At 39.4% G+C, this 21,057-nt stretch overlaps 1 protein-coding gene across 5 annotated transcripts in view; it reads right to left on the bottom strand.

The window, feature by feature from the left end:
• The window catches only part of STXBP5 (syntaxin binding protein 5), a 162,812-nt gene extending 151,798 nt beyond the window's left edge, over positions 1-11,014 (bottom strand). For 2 of the 5 annotated variants that reach the window (XM_036248364.1, XM_036248365.1), the window contains exons 1-2: positions 10,677-11,014; positions 9,372-9,469 (exon numbers count right to left, since the gene is read on the bottom strand). In XM_036248364.1, the coding sequence (XP_036104257.1) occupies positions 9,372-9,469; positions 10,677-10,823 (245 nt within the window). In that variant the 5' untranslated portion in view covers positions 10,824-11,014. Of the gene's footprint in view, positions 1-77; positions 113-9,371; positions 9,470-10,676 lie in introns of those variants that run through there. The other 3 variants (XM_036248366.1, XM_036248368.1, XM_036248367.1) reach the window with 3 other exon arrangements.
• Positions 11,015-21,057: the final 10,043 nt, after the last annotated feature.

The following is a 21,057-nucleotide window of genomic DNA, read 5'->3' as shown; positions in this document are numbered from 1 at the left end:
GAAGTACTGCTTCTACAAGAAAAGATTATGTACTTTCAAGAAAGGATAGGATTAATAACTTCAATAGACAACCTCACCTGGAAAAACGTCAAAGTTCTAGATAGCATTTGCTGAAAGAAAAACATGAGCAAAAACTATTATAAAAATATCCCTAATTTAAAAAGCAAAACCTTGGCATTTAACAATAATTACGAAGACTGTATATTTTGCAAATACCATGTTTTTAAGCAAATCTTAATTTTCTAGTGAAGATGATTATAAAAACAAAAATATCAGCTATTTTTAGATAAAAGCCTTTACATTCTCCCCCATTTTAAAGGAATCTAAGTTGTTGTAGATCAAGCTTATTTTTCAAATCATAGCACCAATAAATATAAAGAGATATGTTCAACACGTCATCTTTCATTTATCTGTCTTATATAACAGCTTCCAAAATGGCTAACACTAGTTGGAGAAATTGAATAAAGTCGAAATTAGCCTTATTTACTAAATAAAATTCTATCTATATTTACTGCTACTGGAAAATGATACAGTGACCAACTATAAAAATTTTTCAAAGTGGATATAAGTTCAGTTTCCAATTACAGTACCATGCACATTCTTTCCAAAGGGGAAATGCAATATATGTGACTCTGAAGAAAGTAACCATGCACTTGAATTTGTTTCTAGGAGCTTTATGAGTTTTTTTTAAATACATTATTTTTCAGGCCGTTTTCTTCTACAAATAAAAATGAATTGTTTTATCAATATTTGCAAACATTTAAGAAATCACAATATTTTGATAAAATGCTTACTTTTAAAGATAAAGGTGCATTCTCTGCCCTGGCCGGTTTGGCTCAGCAGTTAGAGCGTCAGCCTGCGGTCCAGAGAGACCCGGGTTTGATTCCCGCTAAGGGCATGTACCTCAGTTGCAGTTTGTTCCTGGCCCTGGTTGGTCATGCGGGTGGCAGCCACTCGATGTTTATCTCTCTCTCTCTCTCTTCCTCTCTCTCCCTCCCACTCTATCTGAACAAAAAATGGAAAAATGTCCTCGGGTAAGGATAAAAAAAGAAAAACACTAAAGTCATGGCCTATTGTGGAACACCAAGTAATGAGGAGTAAACTGTATCAACAGTTCTTACCCCTACCTCTCCTCTCAGCCTACCTTCCATCCACAGCCCAAAAAGAAAAGAAAAAAAAAAAACAAAACAAAAACTACACAGTAAATAGAACTATTATCCAAAATTTCATTATCCAAATGAAACACAAGAAAATGAGATTAAAGCAATTGGAATTGATAAATCTAAAAGTGGATAACTTTTAGCCCTGGCCGGTTTGGCTCAGCGGTTAGAGCGTCGGCCTGCGGTCCTGAGAGACCCGGGTTCGGTTCCCGCTAAGGGCACGTACCTCGGTAGCAGTTTGTCCCCGGCCCTGGTTGGTCGTGCGGGTGGCAGCCACTCGAAGTGTCCCTTCACGTCGATGTTTCTCTCCTCTCTCTCTGTTCCTCTCTCTCCCTCCCACTCTACCTGAACAAAAAATGGAAAAATGTCCTCGGGTGAGGATAAAAAAATAAATAAATAAATAAAAGTGGGTAACTTTTAGATAGTCTTCAAAAATGTTAAAAAAATATGATATATTAAGATCGCTGTCTCTCTTTTTTCCCACTGCAAATAAAAAATAGGAATAGGGTCAAATCAACATACCAGATAACTACATAGAAGCCTGAACATCTTTATAGAAAGAAGTCTGAGTAATTAAATAGAAAAATACTATTTCTTCTCCTTAGAATAATTTACTTCACATGTGACTAAGGGTAGAGAGCTGTATCAAGTACCTTTTAATAAACAGGCTTTTATGATTAGTTTTATAAACTGTTTATTTCATAAAAGTCAAATCAACAATCACTTTTTTTACACCTCAAAAAGTTTTGTAGTACTAGATTTAAAACCTACCTTAATAAAAGGCATTCATATATAAAAGGTAGCGCATAGTAAAAGGCTCTTTTCTCTAGTCATTCTGTTATATTCTTACTTAAACAGATGGACATCTGTTTAGGTCAAACCAAAAACATTTCATTAATCTTCAGTCCTAAGATACCGAGTATACCTTCTGATGGTAATAACATGCCAAATCAGGACAGGAAATTCTTATTTAAACATTACAGATCAATGCTGACACTCAATTACCAATTTTCTTCTTGTAAATAATGTGTCACTGCGAATGCATGATGTTAAGCTTTGGTTGTGTTTATTTGCCTTTATCTTTTATTTAGTGATATTCACCTCCATAGTCCAATTATTTACATGCACATTGTCAGTTACTACTACTCCAAGTTACTATACAATTACCAAATTTAGCACTGAAATTAAATACCAGCAATTCAAGGAAGATAGTTACTATACTAAATTTGTTACATAAAAATTAGTAAAATCTAGTGATTAGGATCCTGGTATTTTTTTTATATGTTTTTATTGATTTTTTTAGAGAGAAAGGAAGGGAAAGAGAAAAACATGGATGAGAGAGATACATCTATGGGCTACTTACTGCACGCCCCCTACTGAGGATTGAACCTACAAACTGGGCATGTGCCCTGACCACGAATAGAACCAGGACCTCTCAGTCCATGGGATGATGCTCAATCCACTGAGCTACACCGGCTGGGCACGAACCCAGTATTAAAGTAATTTCATTTTAATTTGACATTCTGACCACTAACACGCAAGAAAGGAAACTTTGTTAATAGTATTTTTAAATGTTCCAAGTTTCCTGTTATAATGAGCCCTTCCTTATCTGTTTAACAAGAGTACACCCTTATCTGTGGCTTCACTTTCCGTGGTTTCATTAACCGCGGTCCACTGTGGTCTGAAAATATTAAATGGAAAATTCTAGAAACAATTCATAAATTTTAAATAGTGCACTGTTCTGAGGATGTAATAAAAATTTCCACCTATTGCTAAGTGTTTTTTCACATACTTTTTCCTGTCCCTTTTGTAAACAAAGGTTTATACTTGTGCATCTACTGACTTGGATTATTAACTCAGTCAACAGATACAAACTAAAGGGACTCAGAGTGGGAAAGAGTCCAATACTTCATCCTCTTTAACAGGTACTCAGAACAACCAATCAAAAGACCACTCTAGACAAGATGGTCCAGAACACACCCAAATTCTTCACAGAAAAATAAATTCTAGACCTTAGAGTTATTAGAACTCTTGGAAATCAGTCATCCCAATTTCCTCATTTTACGGGAAAAGAAACAAAAGCCCAGATTTTTCCCTTATCCAAAATTAGTTTGAAGACTAGAACACAAATCATCTAATGTTAAAGTAATTCTTCCAAAATTCCTTTACCTTTTTCCTTCAAGATAGTAATGTCAGGTTACATAATTTTGAAAGCAAATTATACTGAAAAACAAAGACAATACCAAGCAGAAATAAAAACTTATTTTACTTAAACCTGAAAGGCTTATCAAGCACAGACTTGATTCCCTAATGATTAACATATCCCTTTTCCATTCCATTCAGATTCTATCACACACTGTTTCCCTCCTCAAGAAATTCAGTGCAAAATACCTGCTTCGACACAGACATCATTTCTGGTGGTTTCTAAAGTAAATGTGTCTATTCTTCCCCTCCTGTTTGCAGTAATCCACGCTTAGAATCACAACCTATGGCTGACACTGTACTCATTCTTCCTTTTTATTTTTTTTATTTTTTATCCTCACCCGAGGACACTTTTCCACTCTTTGTTCAGGTAGAGTGGGAGGGAGAGAAAGGAACAGAGAGAGAGAAACATCGATGTGAAAGGGACACATCGAGTGGCTGCCACCCACACGACCAACCAGGGCCGGGGACAAACCACAACCGAGGCATGCGCCCTTAGCGGGAACCGAACCCCGGTCTCTCAGGACCGCAGGCCTACGCTCTAACCGCTGAGCCAAACCGGCCAGGGCTCATTCTTCCTTTTATACCAAGTCCTCTTAAATGAAGAACTAAGAGTTGAGAAGTAAAACTATTGTAGCCTTTGTTTTTCCTCTACAGCTAGAATTCCAAAGACTAGAATTCTTCTCTGAACAAAAAGGATAGTGGGGAAGAAGACTAGATAAAAATATGACTAAATTCAAGCTAAATTAATTGTTTCATTTTTAGCTACTTGGAACAAAAATCATTATTTCCAAATCTTTTTCCCAATATTTCAATTATGTTTTCTAAAATAAAATTAATAAGCATTCAAAAGTTCTAATGCTATCTTACAAGTGCAAATCATTAAACAATCATTTATCATCTAATATGTGTAATAAACTTTCACATGATTTTATTACATCTTAATAGAAATTTTGCAAATTTGTGGTTGAGAATAACACAATCATTTTTAAGACACACTTTAACACAAAAACAATACTTTTTAAAACCTTCTACTCAAAAACTGCATCAGCCTTGGCCAGTTTGGCTCAGCGGTTGGAGCGTCGACCTGCAGACCAGAGTCCCAGGTTCAGTTTCCACTAGGGGCATGTAGCAAGAAAATTAATTAATTAATTAATTAATTAAGGTCTTCTAACACAATGCCTCTCTGCAATTATTTGCTGAAATAAATGAAGGATCTGAAAATTAAAACCATGAAAAAATTGCATTATTAACAATATCATATGAATATCCACCAAAACTATCCCTGCATAGTCTTAAAAGCTACACATAACATTATTGCATTAAATGCTGATGCTAGGTAGGGTTATTACTCCTTTTTAACTGGTGAAGAATCTGCACTAAGTGCAGGGGTTCTCAACCAGGAACTCCTGTTAGTTTGTGGGGGAGTTTGGGTTGCCATACTGACAGCAGAGGCAACCGTGGCATTTAATTGGTAGGAGTCAGGGATATTACATAGCCTGCAGTGTGCTGGACAAACCCACACAATAATCCAGCCCAAAATGCTACAACTATTGAGAGACAATGACCCAGAATAAACGGACACAGCCAAACAGCTAATAGTGGCTTTAAACTAGTTCAGTTCAGTAACAAATCAAGGAAATCATCAGGACCCACCCAAAAGGAAATCAAATATACAAGCTTATCAAATTCTCATCCTAAAATAAGTATTCTAGGTTACCTTCTTAAAATGGCAATAACAAAAAAATGGCAATAATGACAAAAACAAAAAATGACATCATTATAAACATTACTGTGCCACTCTCTTTACCAAGTTTTCCATTTCTGTCTTGTAACTACTTCTGTATATTTTCAAACTTTATCTTTAGTTTACCCCCTCTAAGATGTTATCTAAAGGAGTCATCAAGTCCTTCTCTAGTTCCCATTCTACTACCCCTGTTTTATATCCATTTTACTACCTAAATGGGTTAATAGTTACATTTGAAGTTTCACTTAATCTGCTCTTTTCCTCCATGACACCACTGCCCCGTTAATCATTCTAAAAATCAGGTTTCCTGTCAGCATCTCCTTACATAACTACGATTCCTCACTGAATAACATCTAGATAATGTAGGTTAACATTCCAGGTTCTCTACCACCTGGCTCATTTCCCCCCTCAACTCAATAAGGATCACTATTCCAAGGAGTCGCTCAGAACTCCTCTAAATTACTCTGATAATTCCCTTTTCTCTATTTTTGACCACACTGTTTGCCTAGAATAATTTTCCCATTCCTTCTTCTCTGCCATTCAGAATCCTTATCTATTAGTGTATAGAAATGTCATCATATACAATAAATTTAACTGTAATATAACTTTGTGCAATGTCAGCAGACCCCTAAATAATTATTTAACTTCAATTATGTTTACCTAGGTCTAATTCTACAGTTAGGACTGGAAACTTTTTGAAGGTAAAAATTACATATTCATTTCTTTTGAATACTCACATAGACCAATATAATAGAGCTACTTGAAATCACAGAATTATTTCTTAAGAAATCATCTAATATAACACCTTCATTTTAAAAGTAAAAAAAAAAAAAAGCCTAACTCAAGAACACATAATTCTTTAGTGATAAGACAAGAACCAGAACTCAGGCCACAATCTGTAATCTAATGTTAACATTTAATATATGCTTATTAAATGAACTACAAGATGTATTACTAGAATCACTTTCATTCCTCAGTTAGGTCCTCCACCTCTCCGCCATTTCTCTTATCCATATGGGAATAGATAATTAGATTATTTTATTTCAATAGTTTAAGAAATTTTAAAAAAGATTTTCAATTACAGTTGACGCATTATATTAGTCTCAGGTGTACAACAACATAGTGATGAGATATAGTATTTACATAACTTACCAGGTGATCACCTCAACAAGTCTCATACCCATCTGACACCATATATAGTTATTAAAGTACTACTGACTCTATTCCCTAGTATCCTAATAGTTTTGATCCCTAGATGACTCATAAGAATCAAATTGTACTTGTTTCTACATGGTAAAAAGAGAATTAAAATAATTAAATCACATCACTACTATATGATGTATTATATAAAATCAATTAAGTACATTCCAATCTCATATTCTCTCCAGAAGCCAAGAAGGTTGAACATAAAGCATGTTTATAAATAACATAATCAGTCATTTGCTATATATTACTGCAGCATATACATTAAATTTATCTTGTCTCATTCTTAGATATTAGGGATTCAGATTTTCACTAATTCTTGTCTACAAATAACATATCTTCATCTGTTGTTGTTTTTTTTACCTCAAAGTAGATTAATACAGTTTTGTTCCCCCAACATTTAAGGAGACCTTCTATTAATCAAATCAGATATGCATTTCAAATTCAAATAGCCCAATTCTACTTCTGAATACATCTCCTACTTTCTGCTCCACCATTAAGCAAAGAAAATACTTTACATAGTGGTATATTTCTGCTCTAAAGATATCTTTTAAGACAAATATATTGCAGGCTACAAGGATCTAATATGAGAATAAAATAAATCCAGAACTAAAAAACCAACTTCAATAAAGAAAAATATAAACAAGTGAGAGCAATAGAACTGATTTGTAATAAGTGTGCATATTATATCAATGTAAAGTTGTGAAATTAGAAACTAAAATTTCAGTTATCCACCTTTGAAAATAAAGAACAGAGAAAATAACACATCTAAAAATGCATGTACAGAAATTAGATTAAAATAAAAAGGTCTTAGTCATTTTCTATATGTCAAGGCCATAATAAAATAAAGCTCATAAGCTGATCTGTTACTTAAACTTAACAGAAGGCATGACTAGGTGGTATTACTGGCAGACAAACCAATTTACCACTCTGGAACATTCATATGAATCTCAAAAAAGGGAAAATAGAAATATATTTGGTAAATAGTCTTTCAGACTTCATTCAAAATACAGTAAGAGAGGCTCTGAAAAAAATATAGTCTAACTGTAAACTACAACTACACATTTATTTACACTCATATAGTATTTAACTATTAAAAGTATGTATAGGCAAAAGTATATGTATAGGCACAAGTGATGATTTTGGACACTTGATCCTTACTTTAAATTTGGCAATTAGCTTTAGGACTAACATTTTTAATCCTCCCTTGTGTCAACTTGCTAATTACTTAAATGCATTAGGGCAAAAGTCTTATCTAAGAAAAATACTTGGTTTTATAAAAATCAGCCTTGCTGGTGGTACTTACTTATAATTATATTAAATTACAAATGGGGCAGATTGGCTGTTAAAAAAAAAAAAAAGTTAGTTACCATGAGAAAATTGAGACTGCACTGGGAAAATAGTAAAAATCCAACCCGTTTAAAAGAAAAGCAAAATAATCTAAAAATAACTGATTTATAATTCAACACTTTTCTTTTAGTCCAGTGATATTCTTTTGTTGGGAACCAAAAAAAAAAAAATCTACTTCTGGTCTAAACAATCCATCTAGATCCAACAATGCACACTATTCTTGTCACTATACGAAATTTTACTGAACACTTAGTACCCCCACTTCATAAATTAACTTCATTCCCATCAACCCTAAGCTAGAAGGTTCTTACTGATCATTGGGTTTAAAAATCTCTGAACAATTGAAGCCTAAAATATTTTAGTCTCAACTATCTAGGTATTTGGGCAAGAGCCCTTTAGACAAACAAGGTTCATATCTTGGCTGGTCAGACTTTACCACTTCAATAGGTATGCGTGCATTACTACTACTTGTTATGAATGGTAAACTTTCCTTAGTAAATGGACCATCTGAAAACACTTTTATGATCACTTTGAAGATTTCACACTAATATAAATGAAACTTGAGGCCTATCCTAATACTATATATAGTACTTCTTTGAAATGAAGATTTTAAAAAAGGATAAGGAAAAAGCAAGGCATATATTTACTCATATGCAGGTTCCCCTGCCCCTTATCAGGAACCAGATGTGAGGGATAAAGCGCTCCTCCTCCCCTGTTTGTTTTTCATAATAGTAATGTCTAGTGATTTTGTATCTATTACCAAAATATTACTTCAGTAATATGTAGGAAGCAGATATCCTACAGATGACCAAACACAAAATTTTCTTTTAAAAAAATCTTACGTTTCAGTTTAAAAATAAGGGTTTTTAGGTTAACATGGTTTAATGCCATAGTATAAGCAAACACAATTTTAAGTTAAATCATTTAAAAGAGAAAATGAGAGATATTCTGCATTGTTCAGACTAAAACAATTATCTCAAAGACTAAGTGTTAGGAAAATACACTATAACCAAACTTCTACTATAGTTCATGTATAACCAGAAGAAAATAATTTTCTATACAAATACTTAAGAATGCTGCTAACCTAACAGTTTTTATATATACATAAAAAATGTATACTACAAAAGAAAAATATCAAAAGAGCACATTTATCTATTTTCATTACGCTAAGAAAATGCTCTAAAACTCCTGGAAAGAACAAACTATCTGAATAGTTACATAAAATTAAGACATTTGTCTTCTGAAGATTCTTCTAAATGGACAAGTCAGAAACAGTCACATTTAACCTCTAATTCATTAGAATAGGTCATAAGTTCAACATCAACCACACATATTTTTTAAAAAGCAATTAAAATGTAGCTTGTGTTACTGTCTTTAAACCTGGTCCTTAACATGTTCCATTCAATAGACTACTAGTATAAGAAGATATATGTCCCCTTAGAAATGTCTAGCTCCTTGCAATGACAGGAAGACTTTAGAACTGTGTGTGGATGGATACATGTTTAGCTACTATAAACTGAGAACTGAGAAAGATCGCAGCAATATATAACCTGAATATATGTATAATCTAGAGAAAAGCCAACACCACATGATATCACATATCTACCAGATCATTTCTTTGGAATTAAACAGTGAGAACTAATCAGCAACACAGAAAGACTGGGGAGAATACATAAAAGTTTACAAAATTAAATTAAATGAAAGGATACAGCCTCAAAGCACCAGACTGAGTTCCCACTGCCAGGATCTTCTGTACAGGATCAAAGGCCAGGGCTGAGGGTTGATAGGGAAATCCATGGCGAACAGTCTAGGGATGGGCAAGTGACATCACACCAACCAAGGCAGCAAGCAAAAATTAAAAACAGAAAAATCAATAAAGGCATTAGAATCTAGCACCAATTACAACTGATGAAAAACACATATACAAGTACTTACTGCTGTAAAAAACAAAACAAAACACTACAAAATCTACATTAAAAAACAAACATAACTGAAACAAACAAAATCTATTCCAGTATTACACTTTAATTTCTGCTTTTCCATAATATTCGCATTCTATATAAGAAAATTTCTTATTAGTACTCTATACTACTATGTCAGAGACCAAATTATTAAAGTTCTTAGTGGTCAAAAACTGTAAATTCATTTAAAAATGCAATTCATGTTTTATTTCAAGTGTGATAATTTCTCCATTAGTTTATTTGGATGCTAATGCAAATACTTCTAAAGAAAAGCTGTCATATAAGCTAGTCGAGGATTCAGTAAAGCAATTCTCAAACATCTATGCCGACGTTTTGCAAACGTAACAGAATACGTATTTTTGCATCTTGCTACTAAATTCTCAATCATTTTAGGGCAATAAGGCCAAAAAAGTGTTCCTACACACTTTTAAGACTCTAACGCGCCGTATTTACGAGGAAGGCAGGTATTAGCACCAAGACAAGTTTGTATTTCTCACTGAGCAGCGGCTGAATTAATTCGCTGCATCATTCCTTCTGAATTACCGACCGCTGTGGCAATTGTGCCTTTCACAGGCAAAACAATCACGGGGCTAACTTTTCACCCGAACGTCAGAGGACCCCGAGATGTCTTATCCTACAGCCTCCCACCACATTCTAAGGGAAAAGTGATGAGCAAATGTCTCGCTGAACAGGTTTGGCTTTCGGATAAACAACATTCACTAGACAGTTTCCCAGGGAAACTCCGAAGTTGGTGAATTCTACTCAAACGCCTGACTGTGAGAGCTGGGGCTGTCAACTACGAACACGAGTGAAGACCAGCATCATCACGTGAAAGCACCCCGAACGACTGCTGCCCGGGAGAAGGGCGGTAAACATCCACGGAAAGGTGTAGGGTGGCATCAATCTCGAATTAACCCAGTAGCGAGTGTTTCCCGAGGACGGGCGCGTGCTCTCCTCGCCGTCTAGCGTTTGCGCGGTTCCCCGGGGCTCCCCTGTCTAGCCCGGGTTGCCCGGCTCAACGACCCCCGATTCGCGGGCGGCGCGCTCGCTCACCTTGCAGAGCTGGAAGTGCTCGGACTGGAGCGTCTCCTGGATCTCGGGCTCCCGGGTCCCCGGCGTGTGCTGCGGCGGCGGCGGCTGCTGCGAGGCCGAGGACGAGGTCAGGCCGTCCAGCACCTTCCTGATGTTGAATTTCCTCATGGTCCCGGGGGGCTCGCCTGCGGCCCGGGAGGGGCGGCCGGGGCGCCCGCGGGCGGGAGGAACCAGCCCGGGCCGAGGGCAGCTTCGACGGAGGAGCCGGAGGAGCGGGGGGTGAGTGGGAGTGTGAGAGGAAGGAGGCAGCTGGGGAGAAGCAAAAGATAATCCAAACAGGAAATACTGCGGCGACGAGAGCGCGGCGGCCCCCAGAACCCCGGGCGGCGACCCCTCTTCCTGCGAGGCCGCCGCGGCTGCTGTGGCGCCGCTTCAGCCGCCGCCGCCGCCGCCTCGCTCCGCGGCCCGGCGGCACAGCAGTGGCGGCGGCGCCCGGAGCCCGCTGCCCAGCCTCACCTGGCCGCGGGCTGACTCTGCGCCGCGCCGCCGCCCCGGCTCGCCCCCGACGCCGCCGCCGCGTCCATGGCCCGCGGCCCCGCTGCTCCTCGCCCGCCCCGGCCCCGCAGTCCCTCGGCGCTGCCTCCCGCTGCTGCCGCTCCTCCTCCGCCCGGGGTCGCTGGCTGTCCGTCCGCGGCGGCCGCTCGGCCTCCCCGTCGCTCAGCGCCGCTGCCCGCCCGGCATCGCACGCAGGGCGCCCGGGTGGGTCCCCGCGCTCTCCGCCTCGCTCCGCCTCGCTCGTCCGCCGCTGGACCGGCCCGCCCTCGCTTCCTCAGAGGCTCTTCTGCCTTCCTCAGGCGCCGGCGCCGCCCGCCGCCGCCCGGCCGCTCCCTCTCGCCTGACGAGGAGCTCGGCACACGGCACCAACGCCCGCCCGGAGCAGCAGCGGCAGCCGCGGTTACAGCGCCGGCCGCGTCGGTGGCGGCAGCTGGGCCTCCGCGGAGCGGGGCTGCTGAGCATGCGCACGCCCACCGCATCCTCACCCCCGCCCCTCCCCTCCGCGGGAGTGGAGCTGGGGCTTAAATTATCCTCTGCGAAAATCCCAGACCACAGCTAAATTTCTCCCACCCCAATCGCCCTGCTCGAGTCTGCAGCTGCTGCTCCTGCAGCTGGGACAGTAAAAATGTTGACGACTAAGAAGCAGCAGGAAACCTTTATGTCAAATTCGGTGTTTAAAGCGGGGGTTATGCTCTCACCCTTTAAAGAGGTACACACTCCCAGCTGCGGGCTGCGATATTGTTGTTGTTGCTTTATTGACGGGCTTTGTTTTGGATTGATTTGGACTGGGTGTTTGAAAAAGAGCTTCTTGCCAACGACTATGTCTGTGGCAAGAGGATGACAGACTTTTAAAGGTACTAGGAAAGGAGATAAACCTGGGGGGGGGGTAATTATTTTCTGAAACTGTTGATAGGAGTGAAGCGCGGCCACGGCAGATAGCCGCTAGAATGGAACAGGCTACCGAAGGGGAACCCCTTCAGGGCCGAGTGCCGCGACCAGTGACACGCCACCCCTGGATTCACTGCACGCTAGGATGGGTGTGGATACGGGCGAGAGCAAGGGTGCAAGTAAACACAGCGCTGTCACTCGTTTCACAATCTTCAATCGCCTTCGATACTGATTATTCAAAAAGTAATCCCCAACAGCTTCTCTCTCCCGTCTTGCAAGGGGAAGATAAAGTTTTTGCTCAGACCTTTCTGCGGCTGCCCTGACACAATCTCGCTTGGATGCTTGGAGACAAATGTCTGGCTCAAGTTTGCAAAGGTAGATTCAAGCCGCGGGTACCCTCCCGGAGAAAGCGTTCAACGAGGAAAGGTGGATGGGAAGCGGAGGTCTTTGATTAGGAAGAATGTGGAAAATTTGGAAACTAGGAAAAACGTAAGGGATGATGGAAGCTCATAAAAGACTAATTCTATTTCGTGGGGTAGGGGTTGGGAGGAAGGACACTCTTCCGGGTTAGTGCCTCTCCGCCCCTGAGAGTCCAGCAGTGAGCCACCGAAGAGCTGCTCAAGGCTTTCTGAACCCAAGTCAGAAGAGCCCGCCCTCTTCCTTATGATTGGCCGACTTCAGCAAGGTTTAGGGAAATTCTCGTCCCCGTATTGGTTAACGTGACAGGCTTTCAACAACAGTCAGCAAACCAACTACGACTGGGCCTCAGGGATTTCGGAAAATGTAGTTTTCTTCGGAGCTTCGGCATCTAAGGACGATGTCTCACACTTGGAACCTATAAAAATTGTATTGTGGTTTAATATGTCTTGAATTACCCAGTTTACTCACGGGGTGAAAACGAACAATAAAACAAATTTGAGGATTTTCTTAAACGATTTCCAAGTGGTTCTGAAATTTGTGTTTACTAATGTAATGCTCTGAAATACTGTATTCAGTGTAAGACCTTGTGCTAAGGACTGAAGGCTCAAATGTGCAGTTCTTGCCTTCAACAAGCTCACCACAGTCTAAAAGGGGGGAACCCAACATAAATAAGTAATTGGAAAACAATGTGATGAATTCAATGATGGAATCGTGCCTGAGGAGGACTGAAAAGTGTAATTGAACCCGCCAGAGAAGTCCTGAAAATGGTGATATTTACTATAGTTGAGTCCAGATGAGGTGGAGTTGATCAGGTGAAGAAGAGGGAGAAGGGCACTGGCAGGTAGGTGGGGAGGTTATCGGAAGTACTTAGAGAATCTTTTTTTTTTTTTTAATACTAATGACTCCATAGGGGGGAATTTCGAAACAGAGAGATCACTTCCCCCATAGATTTTTATGATCCACCTTTTCATCTAGGTTTAAAACAAATCTGTTGGGTAATTTGTCATCATTGGATTATAAAACTCACTGGAGAAGGGACAACTTCCTGCTGAGAGCCTTGTGGTCATGTAGTGGAAAAATCCTGGGCTCTGTTGTCTGCCAGAAGTGAATTTCAATCCAGGCCTTGGTGATATGTGCAACCTTGGGCAAATCCCTTACTTTTCCTAAGAGTTAGGTTCCTCGTGTGTAAAATGAGATTAATACTATCTTCTTCCTAGGGTTTTGTGAGAGTAAACTGGAAAAAGGTGTAGTTTGCATTACATTGGTTAGCACTCTGCAGATAGAAAATGTCAGTTTTTCCATTCTACTATCAGAGTACTGGGGGTGAAAGGGACTTCAAGAGATCTTTAGTTAAAGCTAGTTCTCCATTTTTTTATTTTCTAATTTTTGTTTTTATTTCCATACCTCATGCTCTCATCAGATTATAAACTCATCCTGACATTCGAAAACTTTGGTTCATAGAGGACATGTGGAATTTAAGATGCCTGTGGAGCATGTCTGCCAATATAAATTAGCTTTGTAAACTTCCAGTCTATGCTCTCCAAGCTCAGGGAAACCAGGATATACCCAGAATTCTATTAGTTTCTCCTGCGTAAGTATAAAAACAACAATTAAGTATAAAAACAACAATGCCTCAGCATATCTACTTTTATGATAGCAAAGATAAAATAATGGATCCTCGAGTTCATGATATTTCTTATGTCAGTTTCAATTGATCAACTAATTTTTAAATTAAGATAAAAATTTAATAATTTAAATTAAAAATTTTAAGTTTACAATAAAAGTATTAAAAATGTAGTAATTTATATTACTCATTGTATTCTATTTTTGTTAATACTCACCTGAGGATTTTTTTTTATTGATTTTTTAGAGAGAGTGGAAGGGAGGGGGGGAGAGAGAGAGAGAGAGAGAGAGAAACATCCATGTGAAAGAGATACATGAACTGGTTGCTTCCCACACCTGCCCTCACCTAGCCCTGGGATCAAACCTGGGTATGTGCCCTTGTCTGGAAATTGAACCTGTGTCCTTTTGGTGGGAGGGCTGATGTTCCAGTCTCTGAGCCATACTAGTCAGGGATATTTCTCATTTTTAAGTTGAGCACATATCAGAGAGTTTTACCCATAATAATCTCTCAACAAAGTTTTATTTTGTGATCTGTTTAATGAGTGACTCAGTGTTTTGATTCCAAGCAACTCAATAGCTTTCTGCCTTTGGGTATGTGACTTTCTCCCAAATGTAATTCTTCCTTACCTGCTTATTGAAGAATGGATCAGGAGATGATGATGTAAAATATATACCATGACAAATTATAGATATCTATATTACATTTAGCTCTAAGTAATACTCAGTTATTACAATGAAAATTAAAAGGCAAAAAAAAGAAAGAAACAAAGAAACAAAGAATCAACATACAAATAGAAAGGCAGCTCATTAAATTATTTGGCATTGGAGGGCCAAAAACCCAAGAAAGAAAATTCATAACATTTTTTAATATGCCAATTCTCATCTCATTTAAAGGCTACCAGATTGCCCTGGTGTGTGGCTTAGTGGTTAGAGGTCGTCCTGTGCACTGAAGAGTCACTGGTTCCATTCCTGGTCAGGGCACATACCCTGGTTGCGGGGTTCGATCCCCAGTCAGAGCTCATTCATGAGGCAACCAAAGAGATCAATGTCTCCCTCTCTCCCTCACCTTCTCCCTCTCCCTCTCCCTCTCCCTCACCTTCTCCCTCTCCCTCTCCCTCTCCCTCTCCCTCTCCCTCTCCCTCTCCCTTCCTCTCTCTCTAGAAACAATGAAAACATATCCTCGGGTGAGGATTAAAGGCTACCAGGCTAAGGCTGTTATTGGTCTCACAGGCAGCTGGATATTGATTGAGAGGAATAAAGTAGAAACTAAAAATACATATTTTAGTGAGAAATTATGTTTTGGCAATAAACTTTTTGGAAGGTAGACCAAATATATCTCACCTGCAAGCATTCATTTATATAGAATTAATTGCTGTTTACTGAGTTCCAACGGATGTATGTATGACAGTAATTAGTTCACTACACCTTTTAACAGAATATTGAATTTAAATTATTTATAAATTGCAGAAGAGATATTAATTAGTTTGCCTAGTTCAGGACCCTTTTTTGAATGGATCTCCTAGGTCCTGCTGAAATGCTGGGCCTAAAGAACCATGTATTAATCAGGTGACCATGTATCCTGGTCCAGACTGATCGGATCAGAGGCTGGCACTTGGAGTAAGCCAAGGCAAGAAATCACCTTCCTCTGGGAATTTGGAATTGAATCATAAAGATGATAATTTGTCTGAACCGGGAAATCATATAGAGCTGGGACTGAAGCAGGGAGCACCCATACTTATATGAGCCCCAGGAGAATGGCACAGACACAAATTACAAAGAACCAGCTCTAGGGAGGTGAAGAGGAGAGTCTCTATTCCAAATCTCCAGGTCCTAGTTCTTATTCCTCATGAAAGCTGTCTACACTTTCTCTCCTTCTTTGTGTGAACATGTTTGAATGGGTTCCTGGTTCTTCCAATCAAATATTCTTATAAATGTAGACACAACCTGCCCCAGAATGTGAAGAAATGTAGAGATTTTTGTAGCCATCTTTCATTGTCATATTTATCTTCTATTCACAATTCTCCCCCAATGTTAAGAGGCTACTGCAGTACTCTAGCAAAGAGTCTGTGGTTTAGTGTGGAATGGTTAAAAGTAATAGTTATGGTGAGAAAGGGTCAGATTCTGGATTATATTGTAATGGGAAAGCCCAAAGAATTTGCTGACAGTACAGGGCATATGAGAGAAAGAGGCAAGGATGATGCCTCTGTTTTTGGCATGAGTGCTTGGAAGGGCGGTTGCCATTTACTTTTCGCATTTATGACTCCTGGATAATTTTCAGGTACCATTTGTACCTGAGTGGACTTGACAAACATCATCAGCTAAATAAACAAGCCTTGTCTGGGAACAAGCAGGATCCACTACCTTATGCTCTTCTTTGTCAAGCTCTGGCCTTTCTAGAAAAACAGATTAGTCAGATATAAGCGAGCTTTCATTTTTCCATAGTTTACATATGTTACTATTTAATATTATTTGTAAGAGTGTTATTAAACTATATATAAAAACATATAGACAAAGATCAGTAAGTTCAAGTGAAGAGAAAATTCCAGAACTGCCAAACAAAACTAAGTGAACCAAATGAACACTTAAATGTAAAATATGCGGCATTAATGTGAGAGGAAAATATTGTCATAGTCTTAAAACTTAGAAATTGGGCAATCAGAAGTTTCTCAATAAATTCTCATATATTTCAAATGCTATTTCTAAATGGGAACAATACTTGAGGTAAGGAATAATGTTCCCAGTATTTTTAATTTAGGTATTATATTTTAGAATTCAAATATTGTTGTAAATATTTTGAGAATGTAGCTAAACTTTACCAAAAGTTCAGCTTTTCTCTTCAAATAACTCTTTATAATATGATCTATGAACTAAAGAGGTAGCGACAAAATTTGTACTTTATTCAATTACTCACAAATAACATACTATTGTTACTGAATAAGCATTGAAAAGCAATTAAAGTTACTATTTTGTTTCAATTCCCCACCCCCTCAGCTACTTTCTACTCTACCTTCCTATTCCTACACCTCAACTAACTACCCAACCCCCCCAAAAAAAGAGAAAGAGAATAAATTTGTATTATAATACTTCTAAAAAGTATTTCCTTAGGGCAGGTCAAGCATACCAAGTATGATTCTGAGGGAACTACCAGGCCACATTTTTTTTTTTTTTAATTAAAACACACATCAATAACTAAGTGTTAGCATGCTAACAGAAAGCTGAATGCTTTTTGCCTGCAGGGAGAGTTGCTTGACATGGGAGCCCAGTGAGACAGTGTCGGTCGTGGCTGACTAATGGGACACATGGCCTTCCATCTCAGATTCTGAGGTTTGTCAGGTCTATAAGTCACCTGGCTGTAGAATATTTGGATGACAACTCTTTTTTTTTTTTTTTTTTTTTCTGGTCAACTCTAAAGACTACTACCTGAGAAATCAAAAATCAAAACAAATACTTTAAGGGAAGGAGAGTGGGAGCAATCCTCTCTCCAAGGACCCATCAGAGCCAAGATAATAATACTAATAATGAAAACATACAAGGGATACTAATTAACTCTCGGAGGCTTTATGTAGAAGGTAGGCAAGCATCGTCTCAATACAAGGATGGAGTTTCTCAAAATAGGACCAAGTATTTAACTTTAAACTCAGAATGGATTACTTGACTGTGTTTTTAGCAAACACCATGCACTTAGTCCAACAACAACTTACAAACCTATAATTGTAGTATCTCCTTCCCTGTAGCTGAGTCAAACATCTTCAACTTTTAGGTAACCTCTGGCCTGGTCACCTGCTCTTTTTATGTTACTCTGGTATTCTAGTTTCACACACCCACAGTCTGAAGTCTACCTACAGTGGCCACTGCACTGTTACTGGTTTTATGACCAATGGCACAGACTAGGTTCCTTTTGGTGTGCAATTTTTAATGATAAAATCTCTATCAAGTAACTTACTAACATGTTAATAAAACAAAACATTAGAAAAACCAATACAAAAGGTATGGACTATACTATAAATAAAACTGAGCCTTTTTATTCTCAGCACAATTACACACACACACACACACACACACACACACACACACACCCCTAGCTCCCAAAGCCCTGGAAAACAATTTAGATATTTTCTGAATGAGTTCTTAAGATAACTTGAAGGAATATAAAACACCGAGCATAGGAACACTTCCCCAGATTTCTCTTCACCTACTTGTAAATCCCCTCACCCCACCACATAGCAGTTTCCCAATACCTCCACATCTCCCTCTTTAGAAAGTGCACCCTGACTACTCTTTCTAAATCCCGTCTCCTCAAACATCCAGACATTTTCTTACCTATATACATTCTTATGTAACACCATCCACTCCCTTCTAGCTGACACTGAGCTAATAAACAAAGGGAGTGAATCCTCAGAAGCACAAAGAATATTCTTCACAAGGGAGGGATGAGGAATGTGACTATGTACACTTTAGTAGCATAGTTCAAGTTTTTCCTGGCTCATAAATATATCTAGAGAGAGAGTAATCATGAGGTTGGGGATACAAAATGACTGACGTCTATCAAGAAAGGGAGAAACAGAAGAAGAGTGCAGGGCTAGTTCAGTTTCCAAAACAGAGTGTCAGAATCAGTCCTGGTGCTTTGGTGATGTGCCAGCAGGGTGACCTTTTTTAAATTTTTTTCTCTTTATTGATTTTATAGCAAGAGGAAGGGAGAGGGAGAGATAGAAACATCGATGAGAGAGAGCATGGACTGGCTACCTCCGCATGCCCCCAAACTGGGGATCCAGCCCACAACCTGGGCGTGTGCCCTGCCCGCGAATCGAACTGACAACCTCTTAGTGCATGGATTGATGCTCAACCACTGAGCCACACCGGCCGGACAGCAGGGTGATCTTTAGCATTCCATTTTAAAAACATTTGCTCTGTGCTCACTGTATGACAGGTGCTTTGCTGGGTGTTGTGGGGAATATAAACATGATACAGCTTAGTTGTGGCACTTAAAAAGATAAGGAAGCAAAATCCCTAAGAGCAGTGACAAGAACTAATGCCCAGTGCATGCTTTTATTCTCCTAAGGATTATTTCTATGTTTCATTTCAAACTCTGCAGCAACACCCTCCCTTTGGATATGTGCTCAGCGTCATGGTACCTTGTCCCAGAGGATGGGCTTCTGTGGAAGCATCACCTGGGGCTGGGAAGTATGGAGGGAGGAGGAGGAAAGACACTGGGATCACTCAATTCACTATTATTCATCCAAAACTTCCGACCACTCCCACTAAGCTTCATCCAGGCCAGCATGACCCAAATATTTCTACCAAGACAGTCTTGTTCAACAGGCCCCAAATATAACTTCCCTTCCTTGGTTTCCTCATAACCGTAATCACCCTGTAACTTCAAGGTGTGGCTTCATAAGTGGGTAAGTGGAGGTTCTCACATCCGGCTTAGTTCCTATATACCCTCCAGCATGGGGTGATGTGCCCCTTTTGATTTTGTAGTGATGTAGAAATAAGGGATGATTTCTTTCAGCCCAGGTTCATAGAAAGAAAAGGAAAGAGGATGCCAAGCTTTTCTTTATCCACATTACTCTTTCACCGAGGACATTTTTCCATTTTTTGTTCAGGTAGAGTGGGAGGGAGAGAGAGGAACAGAGAGAGAGAGAGAGAGAGAGAGAGAAACATCGATGTGAAAGGGACACATCGAGTGGCTGCCACCCGCACGACCAACCAGGGCCGGGGACAAACTGCAACCGAGGTACGCGCCCTTAGCGGGAACCGAACCCGGGTCTCTCAGGACCGCAGGCCGACGCTCTAACCGCTGAGCCAAACCGGCCAGGGCTATCCACATTACTCTTTAGCAGTTGGAATGACTGCACTGGAAGTAAGGTAATGTGAGATTATCAGTCATCAGAAAAACTTACTTAGAACCAATACATTTATGAGGGTGAATGTGACACTGGAATGATTTTAGTGGCATTGCGGGTCGCATCTATTGCTGAGTAATATTCTCTGTCTCTGCTATTTCAAATGATTCATATTCAACTTTCAGTCATGAGGTTTGTGTCCTCTGATTTAATAAAGGGTTTGTCCGGTGTTCTGTAGGAGCATCTAATCTTAGTAACCTTCGTTTGCCTAGAATGCAGTTGCGTGACATCGATGCATAAATTCCTCTGTGGTGGCTGTTTCTTCATCTGCTCTTCAAATAGAAATACTCTGCTTATTCACGCTGAGAGAGTTTGTTAAATTCAGGAAATTGAGGGGGAAGTTCCATGATAGCATTATCATGGTTCCCCAGCCTAGTGGTTTCCTTCAAGAAGCATCTCACTGTAGATGAAACTCAGAGCAAAGGTCCCCGCTTCTGAACATGCAGCTCCAGGGATAATTCTACTGCCTCTTTAATATTCAAATATGCAGAGCCGATGTTCACTTTTTTTTGTATTTCTACTTTTGTGATGGCAGAACAGAAGAGCCGCAGACCATTGAGGCAGACATATCTGGATTATTTCACTAGCTAAGTAGCATCAGACACGTCATTTAATGCTGAAGCTTTTATTTTCTCCTGTGTAAAATAGGTGTATAAATACCTTAAGTAGACTGTTGTAAGATTAGAGACAAAAAATATAAGGTTCCAAGCTCAAAACCTGTCATATACAGGCTAGGGCAAACGTAGGTTTGCAGTGTAAACATGCAAAACAGAGTTTATTCTTGTATTTTTGTTTATTAATCATTGTATTATTTTTCAAACAAACAACTGTAAACTACTTTTGCCCTACTCTATATGTTTGAAATTAAATGGTAGCTTTCAAATCATTGTCTCGTGTCTATAGTCACACTCTAGGCGATTTTATTCTGTTCTTGTGACTTAAAAGTTATGTAAACGTCAATAACTCCCAAATTTTATGCCTTTTCATAACTTTTCCCTGAAATTCAGGTTTTA

Source organism: Molossus molossus, unplaced genomic scaffold, assembly GCF_014108415.1.
Source record: "Molossus molossus isolate mMolMol1 unplaced genomic scaffold, mMolMol1.p scaffold_m16_p_8, whole genome shotgun sequence".
Lineage (NCBI taxonomy): Eukaryota > Metazoa > Chordata > Mammalia > Chiroptera > Molossidae > Molossus > Molossus molossus.
The sequence above is the reverse complement of the archived record's forward strand: the minus strand, read 5'-3'. Positions and strand labels throughout refer to the sequence as shown.